This window comes from Saimiri boliviensis, chromosome 17, assembly GCF_048565385.1.
Source record: "Saimiri boliviensis isolate mSaiBol1 chromosome 17, mSaiBol1.pri, whole genome shotgun sequence".
Classification (NCBI taxonomy): Eukaryota; Metazoa; Chordata; class Mammalia; order Primates; family Cebidae; genus Saimiri; species Saimiri boliviensis.
The window spans coordinates 67,968,853-67,995,049 of record NC_133465.1 but is presented as its reverse complement, the minus strand read 5'-3'; the positions used below and the strand labels follow the sequence as shown (position 1 = coordinate 67,995,049).

Here is a 26,197-nt window from a genome sequence, read left to right as displayed (position 1 = left end):
TGGTCACAACAGGGCTCAGTGCTGCCTGAAGTAACACAAGCATGCTTCCTGCCTTCGGGAAGCTTTCAGTTAGTGGACCTGTCATAGCGAAGACTCAGAATGCTTTCACAGTGCTGCTCGTGCGGCGGATGCTTGACACAGGTGATGGCTCCCGTTCCGTGTCTGGTGAGATTCGATCGCGAAGCCCAATGCAGTCAGTGAAAATGCATTTGTTCATTCATAAATGTTCATACTGTGACACCCAGCTCAAAAAGCTTCCTGGATCCTCTCCTCAAACGAAGCCGTTTTGATGTTTATGGGTTCTGCCTGCTTCAAACACCCTCCATCAGGCAGTCCTGGCTCCTTCGTCTTTATTGCCCACCGTTGACACCTGTCGGGGGGGTCCTGAAAATAGCCACCACCTCCCTGCTGGAGTGTTGAACAAACTAAGGCCTCCCACTTGCTTGCGAGGGAGCTTTTGGACCCCTGTCCCCACAAACTCTCACTGTCACTGTCCCACCAGCCTGGAGGGGCCCTGGCCAGCCCTGACTTCTCAGCACTGCAACTCAGTTGGCATTTGAGACAGAACCTCGCTGTGTCATCCAAGCTGGAATGCAGTGGTGCGATCATGGCTCACTGCAGCCTCATCTTCCTGGGCTCAAGAGATCCTCCCACCTCAGCCTCCCAGGTAGCTGGGACCACAGGTGCAGGCCACCACGCCTGGCTAATTTTTTATTATTTTTATACAGACAGGGTCTCACTATGTTGCCCAGGCTGCACTTGATGTTTTTCTGTTCAATCACCTTGCTAGTTCCTTTGAGCACCAGGAATGTCTCATATTTGTAACCCCTGTGTACACAGTCAGCGCTCAAACAATACTTACTTTTAAGATACCGAAAAGACCCTCCAAAACGAGCCACTGGGAATCATCGGACACTGCCCCGCCATCTGCCCCTCCTGTGCGGGGCGGTGCGCGTGGGCTGCGGCCCACGCCTGCCGTCTCCTGCTTTCTCCCTCTCCAGGTGGACGACTTGAAAGCCAAGCTGGCGATTCAGGAGGCTGAGCTCAAGCAGAAGAATGAGAATGCAGATAAGCTGATCCAGGTGGTCGGCGTCGAGACCGAGAAGGTCAGCAAAGAGAAGGCCATTGCTGACGAGGAAGAAGTCAAGGTCGAGGTCATCAATAAGGTAGGCAGAGGCAGCCCAGTGTGGCCTCAGCAGGGTTGCTGCACTGGCCAGGCCTCCTGGGCCTCCCCACATGGTCACGTGCCACCAACAGACACGGAAAAGGCTGAGACCTACATAGAAGGATGAGGTTCCTAAACCAGCGGGTCCCCAGAAGGAGGGCGTCTCTCCCAGGTGAGGGCCCCCGCTCACAAGTGGGCTTTCCTTAGCCAGCTCCCAACCCTGCAACCCAGCTCCTCAATGTTCAGCCCCCAGCCCGCAGTGGCACCCTTACTAGGAGCTTGCAAGAAATGCAGGTTCTCGGGCACCAGCTCAACAAGAGGGCCTCAATCCGTGCCATGGGAGGGGTTGAGAAGACCTCACTGGAGCCTGGTCCTCTCTGGACCCCCACAGAGGGTAGGAGGTCATTGGCCAGGGATGGGCTCCTATTGGGGAGACCAGCTCCCAATACATCAACGTGGGTTTAAGATCTCTCAAAGCGATCACGTGGTCAGTGAAAAAGTTTTCCTTAAAGCTGGGCCCAGGGGAGACACCACATAATGCGACTTCGTGGATGTCTGACATTCCCCTGAAAACCTGTTTTTTATTGTGCTCTTTCGGGGGGGGGGAGGGGCGAGGTTACACAAAGTTTCAGTGATAATTATACAAAAAGGACACATTTACAAAAACTGGTACACAAAAATCACAACGTGGTATTATAAAAACCGAACAATGTAAAGATAACTTTCTGTGTGTCAGCATAGAAATCATACACCTCAGCAAGAATAGAGGTTAAACATAAACTTAGGATGATCAGCAAGAATATATTGGGCTCACAGCTACAGAGGGAGCAGAATCTGACACAGGACAACCAGCCTGGCCACAAAAACCCCAAGAGGAGGGGCCACCATGCAGGTCTGGAGGAGCCCTGGGAGAAGAAAGACTTTTCCACCCTTCGCCACCACAGAGACAGGCGCCCCTCATGCGTCCGTGATAGGCTCTCCAGAAGGGTCGCATTCCCTTTCCAGGGCTCTAATCAATATGCCTTTCCTGGGAAAGGAATCCGGGTAACAAGCCTCTCCATCACACGTCCACGTATGGGCGCTCTGCAACCAGAAGCCCGTTAGGCGCTGTCATCTGTCTCTGGCAGTCAAGCTGTGTGGTTAGTCCCTTTCACAGAGTTCCTGTTTTTACCAGAACAATTCAGCAGAGCCAAGGTTAAAAGTTTGATCTTAGCAGAGCCAAAGTTACAAGTCACATCTCCGCATTTCACGTCACCCTTCATTTTCTCCAATACAATCGATACAGTAGGCAACAAGCATCACAAAGCAAATGACTCATTTCAGGAAAACCAAACGCTAAGAGAATTTACAGGTTAAAAATCAACAATGTCTTCTTGTCATTTCAGATAGCTTGGGTTTTGCCAGTTCTTCCAGAAGCGTGGGGTTGCTCAGTCCCCACCGAGGGGTTCAGAGTATTCCCAGCAGGCTCCTTGCTGGTTTGTGGGGTGGCTCCCCCTAAGCAGCGGTTCGCAACCTCAGCCGCCCCACAGCATCACTGGCGCAACTTCAGATCACCCCTCCCTGGTGCTTTCTTTGCTATCAGTCCCACATCCGTGTAATTATTTAAATTAAGAGCATTCCCATCATTGCCCACTGTCTGCTGAGCGAATGAACCAACATGCGCATGAATGAAGGAGTGTCTGCTTTCTTAGAGGGGGGATGAGCTGTACACTCTGAAATGTTCCATTTTAGAGGGATTATGAAACAGCCCCAGAAACAATAAGGTCGAAAGGCCAAGGTGTTCCGGGTGGCCCCCGGATTTCCCCTCCAGTCTTGCGAGCTCAGGCCAGTAGAAGGAACAGTTCCCGTTCCAGAATCCCACCCACTGCTGAGGCACTGCTCACTCTGACCTGAGGGGGCGGGGCAGAGCAGAGGAGGCAGGGGAGGAAGGTGGGCTCCAGACAGCGGCCAGGTGCGCTCGGAGGGATGTTGGCAAAGGAGCACAGTGAGCAAATGCAGCAAATGAGCAGGGGCCGAGGGGCAGCCTCTCTGTGGAGCTCAGACCTGCTGGGGCCTGAGCCAGCCCTCGCCACTGCTGCCTACACACGCACACATGCACATGCATGTATGCACATACACTTACATGCACGTGCACCGCATATGCAGAGATGCACACACACATACACGCACATACACACAGGCACACAGCCCCCACAGGCAGACGGACAGACCTTCAGTGACCTCTCCTGTCCCTCTTCCTTCCAGAATGTCACTGAGAAGCAAAAGGCTTGTGAAACGGACCTGGCCAAAGCGGAACCGGCCCTGCTGGCTGCGCAGGAAGCTCTGGACACTCTGAATAAGGTAAAGCGGGAGGGAAGAAAGGGGACCCCTGGCCCGGTGGAGAGGAAGCGGCTTCCCTGTCGGCGTGGGTGGTGACGTGCTTCCTTGGACCTGGCCCAAACTCCCATTGGACCCATCCTGCCTGTGGTTTGCAGAACAACCTGACAGAGCTGAAGTCCTTCGGGTCCCCCCCGGACGCTGTGGTCAACGTCACCGCTGCTGTCATGATCCTGACGGCACCCGGGGGCAAGATCCCCAAGGACAAGAGCTGGAAGGCAGCCAAGATCATGATGGGCAAGGTGGACACCTTCCTAGACTCTCTGAAGAAGTTCGACAAGGAGCACATCCCTGAGGCCTGTCTGAAGGCCTTCAAGTGAGTTGGGGCCGGGCCTCGCGGCCGGGCTGCCCTCCCATTCTCCAGCAGGTCAAGGTGGGGTGCTGAGGTGAAGCATGGCCCCAGCCTCCTGGGCCCCGTGGCTCAGCATCTAGGTAGCCCCTTCCCCATACAGCGCCCCAGGAACACAGCAGCAAGCTCAGCAGCAGGAACCCTCGGGCCACAGGTCTGTGAGAGAGGCCAGCCAGGCCCCACAGAGGTCGCCCCTGTGAGAGCAGCTGACCACACAAGCACATGCATGCACACATGAATACATGTAGCCACAAATGCAGTGCACACATGCACATATGTACAAAATGCACGTCACATACAACTATATACGTGTACATAAACACATACATGCACACATACACATGTACACATGAATGCAGTGCACATAATCCACATGCATGCACACATGAATACATGTAGCCACGAATGCAGTGTACACATGCATATGTACAAAATGCACACGTGCCACATACACATTTATACATGTTTGTAAGTACACATACATGCACACATAAACGTACACATGAAGGCAGTGCACACACCCACTTGCATGTGCACATGAATACATGTAGCAATGAATGCAGTGCACACATGCACATGCTTATAAAATGCACACGTGTGCACATATTCATATGTATACATATATGTGCATGTGAACGTGTGTACCTGTGAATGCCATACAAACATACAAATGCACGCATGTGTGCACACATGTACACACACAAGCACACACATGCAGACAGGCATGCACGGTGAACGATCACATGCCTGAGGCCCTGCCATGTATCTTTCCTCCTTTCACTGGCCTGACCATAGCGATCCTCCATCCGGTGGGACAGGACTGGCATTGGCTCCCTCTGGGATGGCCTGTGGGACTTGGGAAGGGTAACATGTGGACTCCGCCTTTCACCCCATGAATGTCAACACACTGGCATTCTTAGGGTGCTCCATTCTGTGAATGCCTGGCCTGTCTCCCACCGAGGACCACACCCTATGACCCCAGTGACCCCAGCTAGGACCCCAGTACCTGCCAGTCCCATATGGAAGGAAGCAGAGGGGGACTACTGAAAAATGTCTCGTAAACATACAGTAAAGTACAAGAGAATCAAACAAGATCCCCTGTAGGGCCACCCTAGGGTGTTGCCACTATCAATCAACATTTGATAGATTTCTTTTCAGTCTTTTTTCTAAGGTTTTTTTTTTTAGTTGAAGTGATTCTTGTGCCTCAGCCTCCTCAGTAGCTGGGACTACAGGCATGCACCACCATGCCTGGCTAAGAAGTGTTTTAATAACACAGGGAAAAATGATTTTTGTGTGCAGTAATAAGTAAAAACTGAAGGTGGAATAAATGTATGTATATGTTTTTGTTTGTTTGTTTGTTTGTTTTTGTTTTTGTTTTTGTTTTTGAGATGGAGCCTTGCTCTGTCACCCAGGCTGGAGTGCAGTGGAGCGATCTCAGCTCACTGCAACCTCCACCTCCCAGGTTCAAGCGATTCTCCTACCTCAGCCTCCTGAGTAGCTGGGATCACAGGCACACGCCACCATGCCTGGGTAATTTTTGTATTTTTAGTGGAGACAGGGTTTCACCATGTTGGTCAGGCTGCTCTCAAACTGCTGACCTCGTGATCCACCTGCCTCAGCCTCCCAAAGTGCTGGGATTACAGGGGTGAGTCACTGTACCCAGCCTCATACCTTTAATCTTTAATCCCAGCACTTTGAGAGGCCAAAGCAGGAGAACTGCCTGAGCCTAGGAGTTCAAGACCAGCCTGGGCAACAAAGAAAGACCTTGTCTCTACAAAAAATTTCAAAAATTAGCCAGTCATGGTGGAATATGCCTGTAGTCCCAGCTATTCAGGAGGCTAAGGCAGGAGGATCACTTGAGCTCGGGAGGACAGAGCTGCTGTGAGCTGTGATCACGCGTCACTGTACTCCAGCCTGGGTGACACAGTGAGACCCTGTCTCAAAAAACAAAACAAAACAAAACAAAACAAAAACCGGTAAATTTGATTTTCTTAGCTGTATTATGTATGATCTTACCATACAGTAATCGCCCACACGGTGTGGTATGTGTTGGGAGATGCACCTTAATTTTAATAGCCGCCTACATGCAGCATAAGTAGACCACAGCAAGAAATGATGGGCTCTGTTCCCAACCGCAGTTTAAACGATGTTTCAGTTAACATTTTGGGCCGGGTAGTGGCTCACACCTGTAATCCCAGCATGAGCCAGTGCGCCCAGGCCGAGGTGGGCAGATCACAAGGTCAAAAGATCGAGACCATCCTGGCCAACATGGTAGAACCCCGTCTCTACTAAAGATACAAAACAAAATTATGAGCCGGGCGTGGTGGTGCGCACCTGTCATCCCAGCTATTCAGGAGGCTGAGGCAGGAGAATTGCTTGAACTTGGGAGGTGGAGGTTGCAGTGAGCCGAGATCACGCCACTGCACTCCAGCCTGGGTGACAGAATGAGACTCCATCTCAAAAAAAAATCATGTTGAATTGCCCATTCAGATTTCTTTCTGCAGGCAGTTCAGTTGGTCATATCTAATGGTGTTGGATTCATCTTTTAAAACACTGGTTTCTGGGTGGCCTAAGCCGCACCGTGGGTGTTATCCTTGGTCCCTGTGCCGTCCCCGCAGAGTGTGACACCAGCAGCAGCATCTCTTGTGCTCCTCATCCCTGTAACCTGATAGTTTCGGGGGCAGCGGGAGTGGGAGAGCGGAACGGGTGGGGGGTGGCCTCTACAGCCTGTGTGAATCCTCACACTGTCCCTCCAGAGCTGTGCCACCTCGGGCAGGACACTCAGTCTCTCTGGGCCCGCTTTGCCAGAGCAGGACGGGGTGACCGCTCCGGCCTTCTGGTGTTCCCTCGCTAGGCCCTACCAAGGCAACCCGACATTCGACCCCGAGTTCATCCGCTCCAAGTCCACGGCCGCCGCCGGCCTGTGCTCCTGGTGTATCAACATCGTTCGCTTCTACGAGGTCTACTGCGACGTGGCGCCCAAGAGGCAGGCCCTGGAGGAGGCCAACGCGGAGCTGGCAGAGGCGCAGGAGAAGCTGTCCCGGATCAAAAACAAGATTGCTGTAAGTGCTGGCTCTCTCCCGTCCCGAAAAATGCCAGAGCCCCTGGCTCGCGCTGCCGGTCAATATCTCCGTTTAAAATGGGCCAGCGCGGCCCGCCGCCGTGAATTATTCAGCAGTGCGAGAGGATGCAGGCGGCGGGAAGGGCCAGATGGTGCTGGGAGCTGCTTGGCGTTCTTGGCCTCCACGCTCCAGAGGGCTCTCGGCCTTGGTGGGAGCCTCTTCCACGCTCCGCGCTCACAGCGCCCAGCCCTGCTGCCGCCGCAGGGTGCCAGGAGGCCTCGGGGGGTTTCCAGCACCTTTCCAACCTGGTTTTGCAGGAACTTAATGCCAACCTGAGCAACCTAACCTCAGCGTTCGAAAAAGCAACAGCTGAGAAAATCAAGTGTCAGCAAGAGGCCGATGCCACGAACAGGGTGATCTCACTGGCAAACAGGTATCGGCTCCTCCCAGGACCACGCTCCTGCTCTCAGACCCTCTCTAAAGGGACAAGCTCACAGAAGGGCCTTGGGAGGGACGGGAGGGAGCCCGGGCGGAAGCAGCCAGGTCGCCACTTTCACGTTTTGAGCTCAAAGTAATCGGGATAAACCGTGGCCTCTTGCTTAGTTACCAGCCTCCACGAAATATGACCACATGGTTCCAAGTAACCACACTGGCCAGGGACGCTGTGTCCCACGGGGCTTGCTCCGGGGCGTGACTCGGTCATAACCCACTGGCACCTACCACGTGGCTTCCAGGGTCATTTCACAGCCAGTGGACAGTCATCTCATAGGTCACATCACGGTTTGGGGCTCCAGAGCGGTGCTGTCCCCTAGGATCGGAATATGAAGCAAGACGACAGATGTGGATGTGCCATCTCAACTCTTCCAGCAGCCACATTTAAAAAGTACGGAGGCTGGCCGGGCATGGTGGCTCATGCCTGTAATCCCGGCAGTTTGGGAGGCCAAGGCAGGCAGATCACTGGAGGTCAGGAGTTCAAGACCAACCTGGACAACATAGTGAAATCCCATCTCTACTAAAAATACAAAAATTAGCCAGGCCTGGCAGTGCGCAACCGTAGTCCCAGCACTTGGGGGGCTGAAGTGGGAGTTTGAAACCAGCCTGGGCAGCATAGTGACACCCCATCTGTACAAAAAAAAATTTTTTTAAGTGCAAAGAAACAATTGTAATTATAATGTTATTTAACCCTAAATATCCAAAATATTATTTTAACACATAACCAATATAAAAATTATCAATGAGGGCCAGGCATGGTGGCTCACACCTGTAATCTCAGCACTTTGGGAGGCTGAGGTGGGTGAATCACCTGAGTTTGGGAGTTTGAGACCAGCCTGACCAACATGGAGAAACTCTGTCTCTACAAAAAATACAGAATTAGTTGGGCATGGTGGCTCATGCCTGTAATCCCAGCTACTCAGGAGGCTGAGACAGGAGAATTGCTTGAACCCAAGAGGCGGAGGTAGCAGTGACCCAAGATCACACCATTGCACTCCAGCCTGGGCAACAAGAGTGAAACTCCGTCTCCAAAAAAAAAAAAGAGGTATTTTCCGTGCTTGTTTTCATCCTGAGCCCTGAGATCCTGCGTGGTAGTTTTTTCTTTTTTTGAGACAAAGTCTCACTCTGTCACCAAGGCTGGAGTGCAGTGGCACCTTCTTGGCTCACTGCCATTTCCACCTCCTGGGTTCAAGTGAAGTTGTGCCTCAACTTCCCAAGTAGCTGAGACCACAGGTGCCCGCCACCACGCCCGGCTAATTTTTGTATTTTTAGTGGAGATGGGGTTTCACCATGTTGGCCAGACTGGTCTCAAACTCCTGACTTCAAGTGATCCACCCCCTCACCCTCCCAAAGTGCTGGGATTCCAGGCGTGAGCTGCGGCAGCGCCTGGCCCTTCATGCCTTTTATACACAGAGCACATCTCAGGACCTGGGCCCAGTGTTGGGAGCCACAGGGCTGGCAGCTGCCTGCTGAATGATGCGGCTTGGGAGTAGCCCTTTCCTGTTCTCACAAGGGAGCACTGGGAGCCTCAGCAGAGCCTGGGGCTGAGTCTGTTCCAGGCCCTTAGGCTGTGTTTTCTCCACAGTGTGGCCAGCACTAATGGGCCAGTAGCCAGCCGTGAGTGCCCCAGGCTGCATGAGGCTGGCCTTCAGGGTGGTGCCCTGGGTGTGAGGGATTTGACCTCACCTGTTAAATCGAAGTAGTCTCTAGGTCACTGGGAAGTAAGAGCTACTCAGATGGTGCCACAGACAGACCTCAGTGGTCCTAACGGGCGACATGGATTTGGAACAAACCTGCCAATGCATTCAGACCTGTGGTGCATCATTTAGGGTCAGGGACCAGCCCTTAAGCTGGTGGCCTAAGGAGCATGAGGCACACTGTGGAGTCCAGTGCCCACTCCGTGCAGGGCCAGGTGTCCTCTGAACACCACATCGTCCTGTGGCCACCATGGTCCCTACTCGGGCTCTGTCACCAGCTGGTTGAGATGGTGCTCAGTGGTGTCTGGCAGCGTCTTCAGCACAGGGAAGAGGTGACCAGACGGTGGCTGCCAAGAAGTTTTTTTGTTTTTGTTTTTGTTTTTGTTTTTTGAGATGAAATCTTGCTGTATCGCCCAAGCTCTGGAGTGCAGTGGCCCAATCCTGGCTCACTGCAATCTCCGCCTCCCAGATTCAAGCAATTCTCCTGCCTCAGCCTCCTGAATAGCTGGGACTACAGGTACCTGCCACCATGCGGGCTAATTTTTGTGTTTTTAGTAGAGACGGGGTCTCACCACGTTGGCCAAGCTGGTCTGGAACTGCTGATCTCAAGTGATCTGCCCGCCTCGGCATCCCAAAGTGCTGGGATTACAGGTGTGAGGCACCGTGCCCAGCCCGAAAGCATGATTTGGGTTTCTCTAAAGCGTTTCTTCCCCTAAACTTCCCAAAAGCATTTTCATCTGAGCCACTGAGCCAGCTGCAGACGTGAAACTCTGAAGGTTCACGGAGGTGCAGAGGTGGCGATTGCCTGGTCCGGTCCTCTCACTTACGCAGATGTGGTTGATTTCCTCTCGTTCCGCTTCAGGCTGGTGGGAGGATTAGCGTCGGAAAACGTCCGCTGGGCTGAGTCTGTGGAGAGCTTCAAAAACCAGGGGATCACGCTGTGCGGAGACGTCCTGCTCATCTCAGCCTTTGTGTCCTACGTGGGCTACTTCACCAAGAAATACCGAAACGAGCTGATGGAGAAATTTTGGATCCCTTACATACATAACTTAAAGGTAAGGAGTGGAGTCCTGGCCGAGCGTGGTGGCTCACACCTGTAATGCCAACACTTGATGAGGCCAAGGCAGATGGATTACTTGGGGCCAGGGTTCGAGACCAACCTGGCCAACGTGGTGAAACTCCATCTATATTAAAAATTTTTTTTAAAAAATTAGCAGGCGTGGTGGTGGGCACCTTAATCCCAGCTACTAGGGAGGCTGAGGCAGGAGAATCACTTGAACCTGGGAGGCAGAGGTTGCAGTGAGCAGAGATTATACCACTGCACTCCAGCCTGGGCAACAGAGCAAGACCCCATCTGAAAAAAAAAAAGTTCTGTTCATCACTCAGGAAATCTGGCGAGGTCCCGGCAAGCGGAACCAAATGGCACCTTTGCTTCCGTGATAAGACTCCAGCCCCTTTGGGGTTTAGAATGTGGCCCAGTGGCCAGGTGTGGCGGCTTATGCTTATAATCCCAGCACTTTGGGAGGCTGAGGCAGGCAGATCATCTGAGGTCAGGAGTTCGAAACCAGCCTGGGCAACATGGTAAAACCTATTCTGTACTAAAAATACAAAAATTAGCTGGGCGTGGTGGCGGGTACCTGTAATTCCCAGCTACTCGGGAGGCTGAGGCAGGAGAATCGCTCAAACCCTAAAGGCAGAGGTTGCGGTGGGCTAAGGTTGTGCCAATGCACTCCAGTCTATGTGACACAGTGAGTGAGACTCTGTCTGGAAAAAAAAAAAAAAAGAAAGAAAAGAACGTGGCCTGGTGTGGCTGTGCTGACATCGTTTCTGGCGAGTTACAAAGCTGCTCTGTTCAGAGTGATGGAAATGGCTGGGTTCTCCCTCCCGGGTCAGCCTGCTGGCCCCTAACCGCAGAACCACAGCGTTATTTGCAGAGCCGTTTTCTAGTAAGCAATAAGGTCGCGTCGCTCCGTCTAAGAAAGCATGCCTCCATGGGCAGGTCCCCGTCCCCATCACCAATGGCCTGGACCCCTTGAGCCTGCTGACAGATGATGCGGACGTGGCCACTTGGAACAACCAGGGCCTCCCCAGCGACCGCATGTCCACCGAGAACGCCACCATCCTGTGTAACACCGAGCGCTGGCCGCTGATCGTGGACGCCCAGCTCCAAGGAATCAAGTGGATCAAAAACAAGTACGGGCGTGAACTGAAAGCCATCCGCCTGGGACAGAAGAGGTGTGGACGGTGGCAGGACCCGGGCCGAAACCCCCCGCCCCCAATTGCACATCTGGTCAGTGGATGGGTGGGTTGTTGAAATACAAGTACTGACCCACAGGTTTTAAATCTGGCATGGGGAGCAGCACCAGGAGTAAGGAATGAAATGAGGCGCTCCCCTCCCTTCCCCTCTCCCCACCACCCGCTGCTCCTGCAGGGGAAGGAGAGAGAGTCGGAGGCGCAGGCCTGGGGTTTCCTCCCGTTTGGCCGTTAGCTGGCTGGGAGGCTTCAGGCCGGTCATGTTCTTGGCTCTCACGGTCTGTGTTCCCATCACAGATGAGAAACAAAGGCTGTAACAGAGCAGGAGCGGTGCTGCCCTGCCTGCCTTCCTGTCGGCGCTGGAAAATCCAGTGAGGTGTGGATATGGCAGTGTTTGCCTCTGTGGCCATAAAGCTACTCAAAGCTGCTTCTAGGCCGGGCACAGTGGCTCACACCTCTAATTCCAGCACTCCGGGAGGCCGAGGCAGGAGGATTGCTTGAGCTCAGGTGTTTGAAGCCAGCCTGAGCAGCACAGTCTCTATTAAAAACGAACAAAAAGGCCGGGTGCGGTGGCTCAAGCCTGTAATCCCAGCACTTTGGGAGGCCGAGGCGGGTGGATCACGAGGTCAAGAGATTGAGACCATCCTGGTCAACATGGTGAAACCCCATCTCTACTAAAATACAAAAAAAAAAATTAGCTGGGCATAGTGGCGTGTGCCTGTAATCCCAACTACTCAGGAGGCTGAGGCAGGAGAATTGCCTGAACCCAGGAGGCGGAGGTTGCGGTGAGCCGAGATCGCGCCATTGCACTCCAGCCTGGGTAACAAGAGCGAAACTCCGTCTCAAAAAAAAAAAAAAAAACGAACAAAAAACCTAGTTGGGTGTGGTGTGGTGGCATGTGCCTCTAGTCCCAGCTACTCAGGAGGCTGAGATGGGAGCATCACTGGAGACTGGGAGGTCAAGGTAGCAGTGAACCCTGCTCATGCCACTGCACTCCAGCCTGGGCAACAGAATGAGACTTTGTCTCAAAATAAACAAAACTGCTTCTATTTTCATCTCCGTTCCCATAAGAGCACGGGGCCGGTTTACAAAGGAGCCCCTCAGCTCCTTTCAGGAAAGGGCGAGCCGGTGGGAGTAGGCTGTGGGCTCCTGGGTCGCCCCTCGTTTGGCACTGTCTCGCTCAGAGGGTGGGGGCTGCTGGTCAGTGCGCCCCCTCTGCGGTGAACTGTCCTCCGTGCTGTGCCTGCAGTTACCTGGACATCATCGAGCAGGCCATCTCGGAAGGGGACACCTTGCTCATTGAGAACATCGGTGAAACCGTGGACCCCGTGCTGGACCCGCTCCTGGGCAGGAACACGATTAAAAAGGGAAAGTGAGTTGTTTCCACCTCCGTGGCTTGGGCCAGGTAATCAGGGCGGAGGCCTGGGTGTGTGCGTGTAGAGGAAATGCCCGGAGTTTCCTCTGCTTGCCTGGTAAGTAGCAGGGGCTTTGACACAATGCCAACTGGCGGGAAGGAGCCCCAGCTCCTGAGGAAAGGTTGCAAAGAGGCGCCACATCCCAATTATGAATCTCCACACCAGCCTTTTGTCCGTACTCACCTCCAGATGGCGAGGCTTAGAGGTGATGCCTTTCTTCTTTCTGTTCTTATGTATTTAGCAAATTTGGGGAATGCATTACGTTTAAAAATTCATGTGAAATTCACATAACAAAATATTAACTATCTTAAAGTGCACAATTCAAGAGCATTTCGTACACTGCCAATATTGTGCAAACACCACATCCGTCCAGTTCCATCCTGGAAGGAAGCCCCATACTCACTACCCTTCATTCCCCTCCCTCCTGAGCCCTAGACACCCACCAGCCTGTTCTCTGTGTCTGTGGATTTGCCTTTTCTGGACATTTCCCCTGAATTCAATCACGTAACACATGTCTGTTTGTGTCTGGCTCTTTATACTCAGTGTTTTGTTTTGTTCTTTGAGATGGATTCTCGCTGTGTCATCCAGGCTGGAGTGCGGTGGTACGATCTCTGCTCACTGCAGCCTCCGCCTCCTGGCGTCAAGTGATTGTCGTGCCTCAGCCTCCCGAGTAGCTGGGATTACAGGCACATGCCACCTCGTCTGGCTTATTTTTGTGTTTTTAATAGAGACGGGGTTTCACCATGTTGGCCAGGCTGGTCTCGAACACCTGACCTCCAGTGATCCACCTGCCTTGGCCTCCCACAGTGCTGGGATTACAGGCATGAGCCACTGCATCGGGCCTTTACTTAGCATGTTTTTTGGGGTCATGTGTGTGGTTGCATGTGTTAGTACTTCATTCCTTTTCATGGCAGAATAATATTCCACTATTGTGTGGCTGTGCACGTTTTTGTTGGTTGACTCATCAGCTGATGCATGGAGTTTGTATTACTCATTTTATAATTTGAAAAAATTAAATCTACTTTAAAAATGTAAATGTCAGAGCTGACAGGAGCCACCTTTAAAGCAGAGACACCTGCAGAAACCCAGAACAGGGGTGGCAAGTCAGCGTGCTGAGGCCCTGGACCCTGGGAAGAGCCTGGTGTGAGTGCTGAGGGGTGCAGCTCGCCAGGGGCCCCTCAAAGTGAGCCCAGCCACAAAGAGGGAATAGCAGGACATAGAGCTGGAGGGACGCGCCCCTCCCTCCCACAGTGGATGAGCAGGCCTAGGATTTCAGTCCTGGGAGCTTCCAGAATGGACTGGTGCTGGAAATGGGTCCGGGTGGAGGCCAGGCAGAGGGTTTCTACTGGGGCCCCCAGGGGAGCACAGCTTGCAGCCAGAGGGGCATAAACCCCGCTGCAAAGATGAGCCTGAGCCCCGCCCCGCAACTGAGGAAAGAGCAGGTGCATCTCCCAGAAGGGCCTGCATCCCAGCCCAGGGAGCAGGAGCAGACGAGGAGAGGCGCACTCCTCTTCCAGGAGCAGGAGGAGGGTTGGAGGTGGCAGCCTGGCAGGGGTGAAAGGTGGGCTGTGCTTGCGAAGGCCCCCTCACCCTTCCTCTGACACCCGCCAGGTACATTAAGATCGGCGACAAGGAGGTAGAGTACCACCCCAAGTTCCGCCTGATCCTGCACACCAAGTACTTCAACCCGCACTACAAGCCGGAGACGCAGGCCCAGTGCACCCTCATCAACTTCCTGGTCACCAGGGACGGACTGGAGGACCAGCTCTTGGCCGCTGTGGTGGCCAAAGAGCGCCCAGATCTCGAACAGCTGAAGGTAACCGCCTCAAGGTTGGGTCACACAGAGGCGGGGCTGTCCCACGCAGAGGGGGCCAGATCTCCGTGAGGGTCCCTGGTCTCTGTAAGGGTCCCCATGTGGGTCCCCGGTCTCCGTGTGGGTCCCCGGTCTCCGTGTGGGTCCCTGGTCACCATGAGGGTCCCCGACCAGGGCTGCCAGCCCCATGTGTGTCATTGCTTTTCTCTGAAGGTGCCTCAGTGTGTCCCTGTGGCATTGCAGCTCCTCATATGACAGAAAGGGTCATTTCCTTCCCCAGGTGCCCCCTCTTCCAGCTCCCAAATTACTTCTAAATCACATGACTGCTTTGCTTAAAGAGCACGAGTCACTGTGGCCCTCAGAGGGCTCTAAGCTCCAAAGCGCTGCCCGGAGAGAATGGCCTGGCTGCCAGCCCTTGCGCCCACCGTGTCTCTGGCCTGCCTGTCTCTATTCTTCCCCTGTCCTCTCTGTGACAGGAAGCCTCGAGGCTGGGAGCAGGGCACTTGTTGCATGATTCTGTTTAGATGAAACGTCCAGAATAGGCAAATCCACACGGAAAGCAGACTAGTGGGTGTCTAGGCTCAGGAGGGAGGGAGAATGAAGAATAGTGGGAATGTGGCTTCCTTCCGGGGTGTTGAAAATGTGGAACTGAGGCTGGGCGTGGTGGCTCCCTCTTGTAATCCCAGCACTTTGGGAGGCCGAGGCAGACGGATCACAAGGTCAGGAGTTTAAGACCAGCCTGACCAACATGGTGAAACACCATTTCTACTAAAAAGACAAAAGTTAGCTGAGCGTGGTGGCTCGCGCCTGTAATCTCAGCTACTCAGGAGGCTGAAGCAGGAGAATTGCTTGAACCAGGGGGGCGGAAGTTGCGGTGAGCCAAGATCACCCACTGCACTCCAGCCTGGGCAACATAGAAAGACTCCCTCTCAAAAAAAAAAAAAGAAGAAAAGAAAAAGAAAAGAAAAGAAAATGTGGAACTGGACAGATGTGGTGGTTGCCTAACATTGTGGGTGCACTAAATGCTCTTGAATTGTGCACTTTAATATGGTTAATTTTATGTCATGTGAATTTTACGTGAAATTTTACATGCTGGGACCTGGGCCTTCTGGGAGATGCACCTGCTTTTTCCTCAGGGCGGGGGCTGGGGGGTTGGCTCATCTTGGCAGCGGTGTTTATGGCCCTCTGGCTGCACGCTGTGCCCCCACACGCCCTGACAGAAGCCCTCTGCTCCACCTCCACCCAGACCCGTTTCCAACACCAGTCCATTCTGGAAGTTCCCAGGACTGAAACCCCGGGCCTGCTGATGCACGGTGGTGGGGGTGCTTCTCTCTGGCTCTACGCTCTGCTCCCCAGAGGGGCTCCGCTTCTGCTGCCCCTTCCAGGCCCTGACCTCGTTCCTCTTGCTCAAAGCCTGGGCTTCGGCTCAGCTACACAGCCACCCACAGGAGGGCCAAGTGCCCGGCGGGCAGAGCCAGGCCGCGCAGTACCAACTGCACCCCCCTTGCAGGCGAACCTCACCAAGTCTCAAAACGAATTTAAGATCGTTCTGAAAGAGCTAGAAGATTCACTCCTGGCCCGTCTGTCGGCTGCGTCAGGGAACTTCCTGGGAGACACGGCCCTGGTGGAGAATCTGGAGACCACCAAGCACACGGCCACTGAGATCGAGGAGAAGGTCAGAGCTGCCTCGGCGATGCGCCCTGGTTGCCGGGGCATGGGAGGCTGGGTGGCGGGCGATCGGCGCCTCCCCCGTGAGCAGGGAGAAAAGCAGCTTCAGTCACAGGCGCCCAAGTGGGTCCAGGGCAGGAGAAGGGGCCCGGGCTCCCATCCTGCACCCAGCTGCCGCTCAGAGCCCTTGGGTGTCTTCCCAGGGAGCCAGGGTGGTGGCTGGGAATGAGCCCACCTGCTCATGGCACTGCCCGTCTGCTGTATTGTTCAAGCCCCTTTTGCTTGTGTCAAGGTGGTGGAGGCGAAAATCACAGAAGTTAAAATCAACGAAGCAAGAGAGAACTACCGCCCGGCCGCGGAGAGGGCGTCTCTGCTCTACTTCATCCTGAACGACCTCAACAAGATCAACCCCATCTACCAGTTCTCGCTCAAGGTGGGGCTGCAGCTGGGGCTGGGGTCACCCTCACGGTGGGGCTGCAGCTAGGGCTGGGGTCACCCTCAAGGTGGGGCTGCAGCTGGGTTCCACAGCCAGGCCTGTTTCCTGCACAGCCGTTGGGCAGTACCAGGCCACCCTCAGAGGGCAGACCTGGTCCAGCCTGCAGATAGGGCTGGAAGGGGGTGCTAGGGGTCCCCACCAGTCCTCTGCCCACTCTCCCCAGGAGAGGGTATGGGCTGCTCCCTCCTCCCTGCTCTTCCCCTGGTACATCCAGGCACCCCCCACCTACTCAAATTGGATGGCTGGACGTGGTGGCTCACTCCTGTAATCCCAGCACTTTGGGAGGCTGAGGCAGGTGGATCATGAGGTCAGGAGTTCAAGAGCAGCCTGACTAACCTAGTGAAACCCTGTCTCTACTAAAAACACAAAAATTACCCAGGCGTGGTGGTGTGCGCCTGTAATTCCAGCTATGCGGAAGGCTGAGGCAGGAGGATCGCTTGAACCCGGGAGGCAGAGGTTGCAGTGAGCCGAGATCATACCACTGCATTCCAGCCTGGGCGACAGAGCGAGACTGTGTCTCAAACAAAACAAACCGAGGCCACCACAGGCAGCAGGGAGCGGTGGCGGGGAGCGGTGGCGGGCTCCATCTCTGCACACCTCCATGGCTCTCGGTGGTGGCTCCCCAGGCCTTCAACGTCGTGTTCGAGAAAGCCATCCAGAAGACCAGCCCTGCCAGCGAGGTGAAGCAGCGGGTGACCAACCTGACGGATGAGATCACCTACTCCGTCTACATGTACACAGCCCGGGGGCTCTTCGAGAGGGACAAACTCATTTTCCTGGCCCAAGTTGCGTTTCAGGTAATGTCTAGCATCGCTGCTCCAAGTGTGGTCTGTGGACCAGCAGCGTCTGCGTCCCTCAGGAGCTTTGTGGAAAGGCAGATTTTTGGGCCCCCCCACCCAAACCTGATGAATTCGAACCCACATTTCAGCAACCCCCGGGTGATTATGAAGTCTGAGATGTCTGATGTGGAACAAGTCTGGGGCGCTCCAAGTCTGTAATAGGGAAGCTGGCACCGTGGTCCAGTGGGAGCTGGTGAAGGGGAGGTCCAGTGAGGAGAATTTCACAAGGGAATGTCATTTTACATTTAAGTTGTACTGAGTAAACAGTCCTCCATTTGTGCTTAGCCCACTGTGGGCTGAGTGATGTTTCGTTAAGAAATAAATGTATAAATAAAGAAATACTACTTCTGTTTATACAGCCCTGCTAAAATAGTTAAAGATTTGCATTCTCTGAAATCGATTAAACAGCCTTAGTCCATTGTGTGCTGCTGTAACAGAACACCTAAGGCTGGGTAATCTATATTTTTTCTTTTCTTTTTTTTTTTTTTTTGACACGGAGTTTCGCTCTTGTTACCCAGGCTGGAGTGCAATGGCGCGATCTCAGCTCACTGCAACCTCCGCCTCCTGGGTTCAGGCAATTCTCCTGACTCAGCCTCCTGAGTAGCTGGGATTACAGGCACGTGCCACCATGCCCAGCTAATTTTTTTTTTTTTTTTTTGTATTTTTAGTAGAGACGGGGTTTCACCATGTTGACCAGGATGGTCTCGATCTCTTGACCTTGTGATCCGCCCGCCTCGGCCTCCCAAAGTGCTGGGATTACAGGCTTGAGCCACCGCGCCTGGCCTTTTTTTTTTTTTTTAACCAGTGTCATGTGATAATAGGTAATCTATAAACAATAGAAATTTATTTCTCATGGTTCTGGGGTCCAGGAAGTTCCTTATGAAAGTGCTGGCATCTGGCAAGGGCCTTCCTGCCCTGCCACCCCATGGTGGAAGGCTGGAGGGCGAGAGAGAGCACAAAGGTGCCAAACTCCTTGTGTAACAAACTCACTGCCTTGATCATGGCACTAAGCCACTCACTGTGCCGTCGTGGCCCAGTCGCCTCTCATGGGGCCCCACCCCGCAGCACGGCTGCCCTGAGGAGTCAGTTTCTCACATAGGCCTTTTGAGGAGCGCGTTCAGCCCACAGCACAGCCGCTCCGCAGTCTTGTTCACATTGTGCTGGAAGTATGGTTGGAAACACTAGTCTTTGCTGTTGTTGCTTCTGCGGCTATTCTGAGACAGGATCTCATTTGTCACCCAGGCTGGAGTGCGGTGGTGCAATCATAGCTCACTGTCGCCTTGAATTCCTGGACTCAAGAAATCCTCCCACTTTAGCCTCCTGAGTAGCTGGGACTACAGACATACGCCACCATGCTTGGCTAATTCTTTACTTTTTTTTTTTTTTTTTTTTTAAGTAGAGACAAAGTCTCACTATGTTGCCCAGGCTGGTCTTGAACTCCTGGGCTCAAGTGAGCCTCCTGCCTCAACCTCCCTATAGCTGGGAATACAAGTGTACACTGCCATGCCTGGCTCATTTTTAAAGATGTTTTTACAGAGACAGGGTCTTGCTGCATTCAGGTTGGGCAATTCTAACCGTATAAATATGTTGGGCATCAGTGTAAACCTAGCTACTTTCTTTTCTTTTTCATTTTTTTTTTTTCAGACAGAGTCTCACTCTGTCACCTAAGCTGGAGTGCAATGACATGATCTCACTGCAACCTCTGCCTCCCAGGTTCAAGCTATTCTCATGTCTCACCCTCCTGAGTAGCTTGGGATTACAGGTACCTGCCATCACGCCCAGCTAAACTTTTATATTTTTAGTAGAGACAGGGTTTCGCCATATTGGTCAGGTTGGTCTTGAACTCCTGACCTCAGGTGATCCACCGCCTCGGCCTCCCCAAGTGCTGGGATTACAGGCGTGAGCCACTGTGCCCGGCCTGAAGCCTAGCTTTCAGTTCAAACTCAGACTTCAAATCAACAGGATCCATATTGTGAATGTTCCTCTTACATGTGAATCTCTGAATCATAGGTTCACTGTGAGATTTTCTTCTGGCTGAGAGGTCATTGGGATAAGAGCTGGTCAGTGCTCCCCCTGATTTTCCAGGGTAGAAAGCATTCTCTTTGGGCCCAAAGACTGTTTTGTTTGACCAAAAGAAAGCATCAAGCTCAGGAAGAAACTCTCTATGGGATCTGAAAAACAGACCCTTGAGCACTTGACTGAGGAGGTGGCACTGGCCGTTATCCCTGCTCCCAGCTACCTGCTGCCCATCTGAGACAGAGGGTGCCAGGTTAGCTGCCCAGTATACCACTTCAAAGCGGCCCAGACCCTGCCCACAGGAGGTCTGGAGGGCCGACATATGCAGGTGAGAAGATGGCATGGAATAGGAACCAACGTTCCACTCCTGGGCATACAGCCACAGACCTGAAAACTGGTGCCCAGCATCTGTCCAGAGTCCTGTGCACCAGCATTCACAGTAGCATTAGTCACAGCAGCCAAAAGCCAGATGAGGCCAGGCACTGTGGCTCATGTCTCTAATCCCACCATTTTGGGAGGTCAAGGCAAGAGGATCACTTGAGGCTGTTTGAGACCAGCCCAGTCAATATAGCAAGACCCCATCTCTACAAAAAAAATAAATAGCTAGGTAAGGTGATGCATGCCTGTAGTGCCAGCTACTTGGGAGGCTGGGATGGAAGGATCACTTGAGCCCAGGAGTTCAAGGCTGCAGTGAGCTATGATCACAGCACTACACTCCAGCCCAGGCAACAGAGCGATACCCTTTCTCTAAAAAACAACAAGGCCGAGTGTGGTGGCTCTCATCTGTAATCCCAGCACTTTGGGAGGTCAAGGTGGGTGGATCACTTGAGGCCAGGAGTTCAAGACTAGCCTGGCCAACATGGTGAAACCCTGTCTCTACTAAAAATGCAAAAATTAGCTGGGCGTGGTGGCGCATATCTGTAATCCCAGCTACTCGGCAGGTTGAGGCAGGAGAATCGCTTGAACACAGGAGATGAAGGTTGCAGTGAGCCGATACTGCACTATCAAGCATGGGAGACAGAGTAAGACTCTGTCTCAAAAAAAAAGAAATAACAATAAATAATAAAAATTTTTTTAGGCCGGGCGCAGTGGCTCACGCCTATAATCCCAGCACTTTGGGAGGCCGAGACGGGTGGATCACGAGGTCAAGAGATCAAGACCATCCTGGTCAACATGGTGAAACCCCGTCTCTACTAAAAATACAAAAATTAGCTGGGCGTGGTGGCACGTGCCTGTAGTCCCAGCTACTCGGGAGGCCGAGGCAGGAGAATTGCTTGAACCCAGGAGGCGGAGGTTGCAGTGAGCCGAGATCGCGCCATTGCACTCCAGCCTGGGTAACGAGAGCGAAACTCCATCTCAAAAAAAAAATTTTTTTTAAAGCCAGCCAGTTCACAATAGTCCATCAATAGATGAATGGAGAACCCAGTGTGGTTATATTCAAGAACAGGATATTACTCGGCCTCACAGAGGAAGGGCACTCTGACACATCCACCATGTGGATGGACCTCAGAAGCATCACATTAAGTGAAAGATGCCGGATGCAAACAGGGCACATCGTGTGCTTCCATTTGTAGGAAGCATCCAGAACTGGTGCATCCCTAGACAGAAGGCAGATGAGCAGCTCTCCGAGGCGAGGGGAGATGGGGAGTGACTGCTTTTAAGGCTGGGGGTGGTAAGGGGGTAACAGAATTCCTGGAAGTAGATGGTGCTGGTGGTCGTGAACATGTGAAATGCCACTGAACTGTACACTAAAATATGATTCAAAGAGTCAAGTTTTTTGGTTTTTTTTTTTTTTTTTTTAGATAGACTGGCTCTGTTGCCCAGGCTAGAGTGCAATAGCATGATCTCAGCTCACTGCAACTTCTGCCTCCTGGGTTCAAGTGATTCTCCTGCCTCAGCATCTCGAGTAGCTGGGACTACAGACACACACCACCATGCCTGGCTAATTTTTTTGCATTTTTAGTAGAAACAGGTTCACCATGTTGGCCAAGCTGATCTTGAACTCCTGACCTCAACTGATCCACCCCCTTAGGCCTCCCAAAGTGCTGGGACTACAGGCGTGAGGCACCGCGTCCGGGCAAATGGTCAGTTTTGTGGTATGTACATGTCACCACAACTTAAAAAGTGAGACAAGGTAAAGACAAAATTTTGTCTCAACCCGAAGAGGCAGGACAGCGCTCCCCCTGCAGGCCGGGAGTTGGCCTCTTCTCTGGGTCCGCGTGTCTCCAGGGCTACACATGTGACCGGCCATGTTAAGTGTGTCCACCCCCATGTCCCCCCCAGGTCCTGTCCATGAAGAAGGAGCTGAACCCGGTGGAGCTGGATTTCCTCCTGCGGTTCCCTTTTAAGGCTGGGGTGGTCTCACCGGTGGACTTTCTGCAGCACCAAGGATGGGGCGGGATCAAGGTTTGTCCTTAGACATTGCACACGGTGCGTGCCTCCTTCCCATGGTGGAGCCTCTCCGGCTGGTGCTGTGGGCGTTCACAAGGCCGGAATACCAGGCTCTGTGGCCCGCAAAATTCAGTAAAGCAAGGAGACCTCACAGACGGGGATAGAGACCAAGGCAGGCTGGCTGCCACCTCACAGACAGCTCTGCATTCCTTTTCTTTTCTTTTTTTTTTTTTTCGAGACGGAGTTTCGCTCTTGTTGCCCAGGCTGGAGTGCAATGGCCCGATCTCGGCTCACCGCCACCTCCGCCTCCTGGGTTCAGGCAATTCTCCTGCCTCAGCCTCCTAAGTAGCTGGGATTACAGGCACGCGCCACCATGCCCAGCTAATGTTTTGTATTTTTAGTAGAGACGGGGTTTCACCATGTTGACCAGGATGGTCTCGATCTCTCGACCTCGTGATCCACCCGCCTCGGCCTCCCAAAGTGCTGGGATTACAAGCTTGAGCCACCGCGCCCGGCCCGCATTCCTACAGGGAATGTAACATGTGTTAGGTCCCTGAGGCCTGGACACAGCAAGCAGAGAGTGACATCCTCTGGGGGCCAGAAGCGGCCCCAGGGCATGTCCTTCCCCTCCCCTTACCACCCCCAGCCTGCCCCAGCCTCCCCTCCTCCCAGTGTAGGGAAGTGCCCAGTGAAAAGGTGGTTCTTTGGATTCCTCAACATAATCAGGGACCCCCACGTCTCAAGGTCTGTTCAAAAAGACCTGAAGGTTGTCCCCTGAGCTAGAATGGCCCCGTTTCTGGAGACCCCTAGAGCAGCAGCCCCTAGTGCCTCCCACACCTCATGCCCCCAGACTGGACCCCACCGAGGAGGCTCCCAGCCCTGTCCTGGGCTGCCCAAGCTGGGCACGGACAGCTGGTGCTTTGGTGGCAGGCCTCGCGGGCTTTCTTATCCCAGGGCCCCAGTGTCCTCAGAGGGCAGTGGCCTCTCCTCCTGGAATGAACTGTAAAGGAAGGCTCTAGGGACCCGGGTAAGTGGGAAGAGTCACAGGGCCCGCTGCCTCCACCCGTAGGCCCTCTCGGAGATGGATGAGTTCAAAAACCTGGACAGTGACATCGAAGGATCTGCCAAGCGCTGGAAGAAGCTGGTGGAGTCGGAAGCCCCCGAGAAGGAGATCTTCCCCAAGGAGTGGAAGAACAAGACGGCGCTGCAGAAGCTGTGCATGGTGCGCTGCATGCGGCCGGACCGCATGACCTACGCCGTCAAGTGAGTGTCTGCGGCCCCCGAGGGTCAGGCCTGATGGAAACTCCGCCCAGTTGCTCTGCTAGCCCCAGTGCAGATTTGAGTAGATCCCCTGAACTTCTTTCTTCTCCCCATTTTACAGAGGAACAAAACAGGGCTCAGAGGGGCTAAATCATGTCACACGAAGTTCTTCCAGGACAGAGGCAGGATTCCACCCTGGGCTGGCGACTCCAGTCCTGAGTTCATGTTAACCCTTAATGTCTCAGACACTAAGACATCATCATAGGATGTCTTGTCTCTCACTGACCTGACTGAGGAGGGTGCCCTGCGATACCTGATGGGAAGAAAAGACTCCCCACATAAGCCATCTAGATGGAAAGTAATTTTTTTTTTTTTTTTTTTTTTTTGAGATGGAGTTTTGCTCTTGCTGCCAAGGCCGGAGGGCAATGGCGCCATCTTGGCTCACTGCAACCTCCGCCTCCTGGGTTCAGGTGATTCTCCTGCCTCAGCCTCCCAAGAAGCTGGGATTACAGGCATGCACCACCATGCCCAGCTAATTTTGTATTTTTTTTTTTTTTTTTTTTTTTTTTGAGACAGAGTTTTGCTCTTGTTACCCAGGCTGGAGTGCAATGGCGCGATCTCGGCTCACCACAACCTCCGCCTCCTGGGTTCAGGCAATTCTCCTGCCTCAGCCTCCCGAGTAGCTGGAACTACAGGTGTGCGCCACGATGCCCAGCTAATTTTTATATTTTTAGTAGAGACGGGGTTTCAACCTTGTTGACCAGGATAGTCTTGATCTCTTGACCTCATGATCCACCTGTCTCGGCCTCCCAAAGTGCTGGGATTATAGGTGTGAGCCACCGTGCCCGGCCTAATTTTGTATTTTAATAGAGACAGGGTTTCTCTATGTTGGTCAGGCTGGTCTCGAACTCCTGACCTCAGATGATCCACCCGCCTCAGCCTCCCAGAGTGCTGAGATTACAGGCATGAGCCACTGTGCCAGCCAAGGAAAGTAAAATGTGAATTGCAGACGTGAATATGCACTGTGGCCATACAAATGGTGTCCTTTGAGGATGTTTTGGGGGAGAAAACTGGCAAAACCATCAGAATGCGAGGACTCTGAGCCCCTCGGTGGCAAAACGTAAAGTCATAGTATATTCATGTGGCTAGTTTGCAAGAGAACCGTTCTGATTTCATCAACGATTTCTCCAGACCTGAAACCCTTCTGTGCTGGAAGGACAGGCTGTTGAAGGAAGGAGGTGAAGTTTCGCACCAGAAACGAGCCTCAGGTCCATCCTTGGAGCACCTGTGGCCTGTCTGGCTTCTTCCCTTTTCATTTTTCCAAGTAGCCTGAAAGCAGGCCGGTTTCCCAAAAGACACTCATGTCCCTCACAGAATTCCCCTCTGGCAGCCAGGTGCAGTGGCTCACACCTATAATCCCAGTACTTTGGGAAGGACCACTTGAACCCAGGAGTTGGAGACCAGCCTGGGCAACATAGTGAGACCCCATCTCTACAAAAAAGTCTAAAAATGAGCCGGGCGTGGTAGTGTGCACCTGTAGTGGCAACTACTCAAGAGACTGAGGTGGGAGCATCACTTGGGTCCAGGAGGCAGAGGCTGCAGTGAGCCGTGATTGTGCCACTGCACTCCAGCCTGGGCGACAGAGCGAGACCCTGCCTCAAAATAAATAAATCAGAAAGAAAGAATTCCCCTCTGACAAAGCAGAGGCCTGACTCCCAGGAGTGAGTGTGCTTTTGCTTTGTTTTGTCAGGCAGGAGAGGACAGGGACCAAGAGTGGTGGGGACGAGGGGGTGGAGCGAAGCCAGGGTCACTGTGGTGCAGGAGGGCAGCGAGGTCCAGGGAGAAAGCCGGCCACGTCCCGCACTCAGAGCTGAAGGAAGTGGGGTCAGAGTTTGGGAAACGACAAGTTCAAGGTCACTCGACCATCGCAGCAGGAACACCCTCTCCTGTGGGGGGGTGCAGCAGGTTTGGACCCAGCGTGCATCCGATTCCTGGTCTGTAAGATGAGGTGACCTTCCCCATCTCCTAGGAGCTTCTGAGAATTGCCTGTTAGCCTGTGTGACTGCACTCTGGCCACCTAAAGCAAGAAAACAGCTACCCACTGTGGACGCATTTGGGTGCTTTGCGGTGGCCTGGACCATCCCAAATATCCGTGAGCTTTGACATGTTTCACATTTCCATGGCATGGAGCAAAGCAGATTTACCGCCCTAATTATATGGGGAGGAGGTCATTTAAAAGCAAGGAGATTCAGACAAGTGGGGCTAATAACAAAGCCAGCACTGGCCAAGGGCATCTCATGCCAGGCTCTGTTTGAAGCATTACAGTCCTGGGAGCACTTCCACACTCACAGGTCACAGGTCACGGGCACTGGGGGGCGGTGGGGGGCAGGCCAGGCCACCCCCGGTGCACAACGCAAGCTCTGGCACACGGCACCTGCCAGTTTCCATGGTGTCGGCACCCCCTCCGTGGCTGGCTGTAAGCTGCCGGGGTCTGCTGCAAGCTGTCACCAGCCGGCTCCAGGGCTCCTTTGTCAAGGCCACGGTGCCGGAGGAGGCATGAAACCTGACTGGAACCCAGCATGCATGCTGCTGCGTCATTAATTCATCCATAGCCAAAGACCATTTGGCCTGGCCAAGTCCTTCCTGCCCAGGGCAGGACTTCGGAGGTTCTGGAAGTTCCTTCCTGGACAAGGATCACAGCATCTAGGGTCCAAGTCCATTCCGGTGGCCTGAGTAGAAGTGGGGGCCTTCAGGAGGAGCAGCTCCTCCCCACCCTTGCCTGAGGCCGGCCCCAGTTCAGGCACCGTACAGAAGCCAGCAAAGGCTCATGCAGGCAGAGGAATAGCAGATCCAGGTATTCCCAGAACGCCCCAAGGGCATGGAGAGGCACTAGCCGATGATTCCT

At 53.4% G+C, this 26,197-nt stretch overlaps 1 protein-coding gene across 1 annotated transcript in view; it reads left to right on the top strand.

Annotated features, from left to right (window-relative positions):
- Window positions 1-26,197, top strand: part of DNAH17 (dynein axonemal heavy chain 17) — a 152,742-nt gene that overhangs the window by 108,629 nt on the left and 17,916 nt on the right. Inside the window, exons 57-70 of the mRNA XM_039476322.2 lie at window positions 1,002-1,166; window positions 3,410-3,505; window positions 3,640-3,857; window positions 6,745-6,952; window positions 7,270-7,385; window positions 10,004-10,196; window positions 11,141-11,376; window positions 12,644-12,766; window positions 14,421-14,625; window positions 16,133-16,297; window positions 16,583-16,723; window positions 17,413-17,583; window positions 21,925-22,047; window positions 23,102-23,295. Coding sequence (XP_039332256.2) covers window positions 1,002-1,166; window positions 3,410-3,505; window positions 3,640-3,857; window positions 6,745-6,952; window positions 7,270-7,385; window positions 10,004-10,196; window positions 11,141-11,376; window positions 12,644-12,766; window positions 14,421-14,625; window positions 16,133-16,297; window positions 16,583-16,723; window positions 17,413-17,583; window positions 21,925-22,047; window positions 23,102-23,295 — 2,354 coding nt within the window. The remainder of the gene's footprint in view (window positions 1-1,001; window positions 1,167-3,409; window positions 3,506-3,639; window positions 3,858-6,744; window positions 6,953-7,269; window positions 7,386-10,003; window positions 10,197-11,140; window positions 11,377-12,643; window positions 12,767-14,420; window positions 14,626-16,132; window positions 16,298-16,582; window positions 16,724-17,412; window positions 17,584-21,924; window positions 22,048-23,101; window positions 23,296-26,197) is intronic.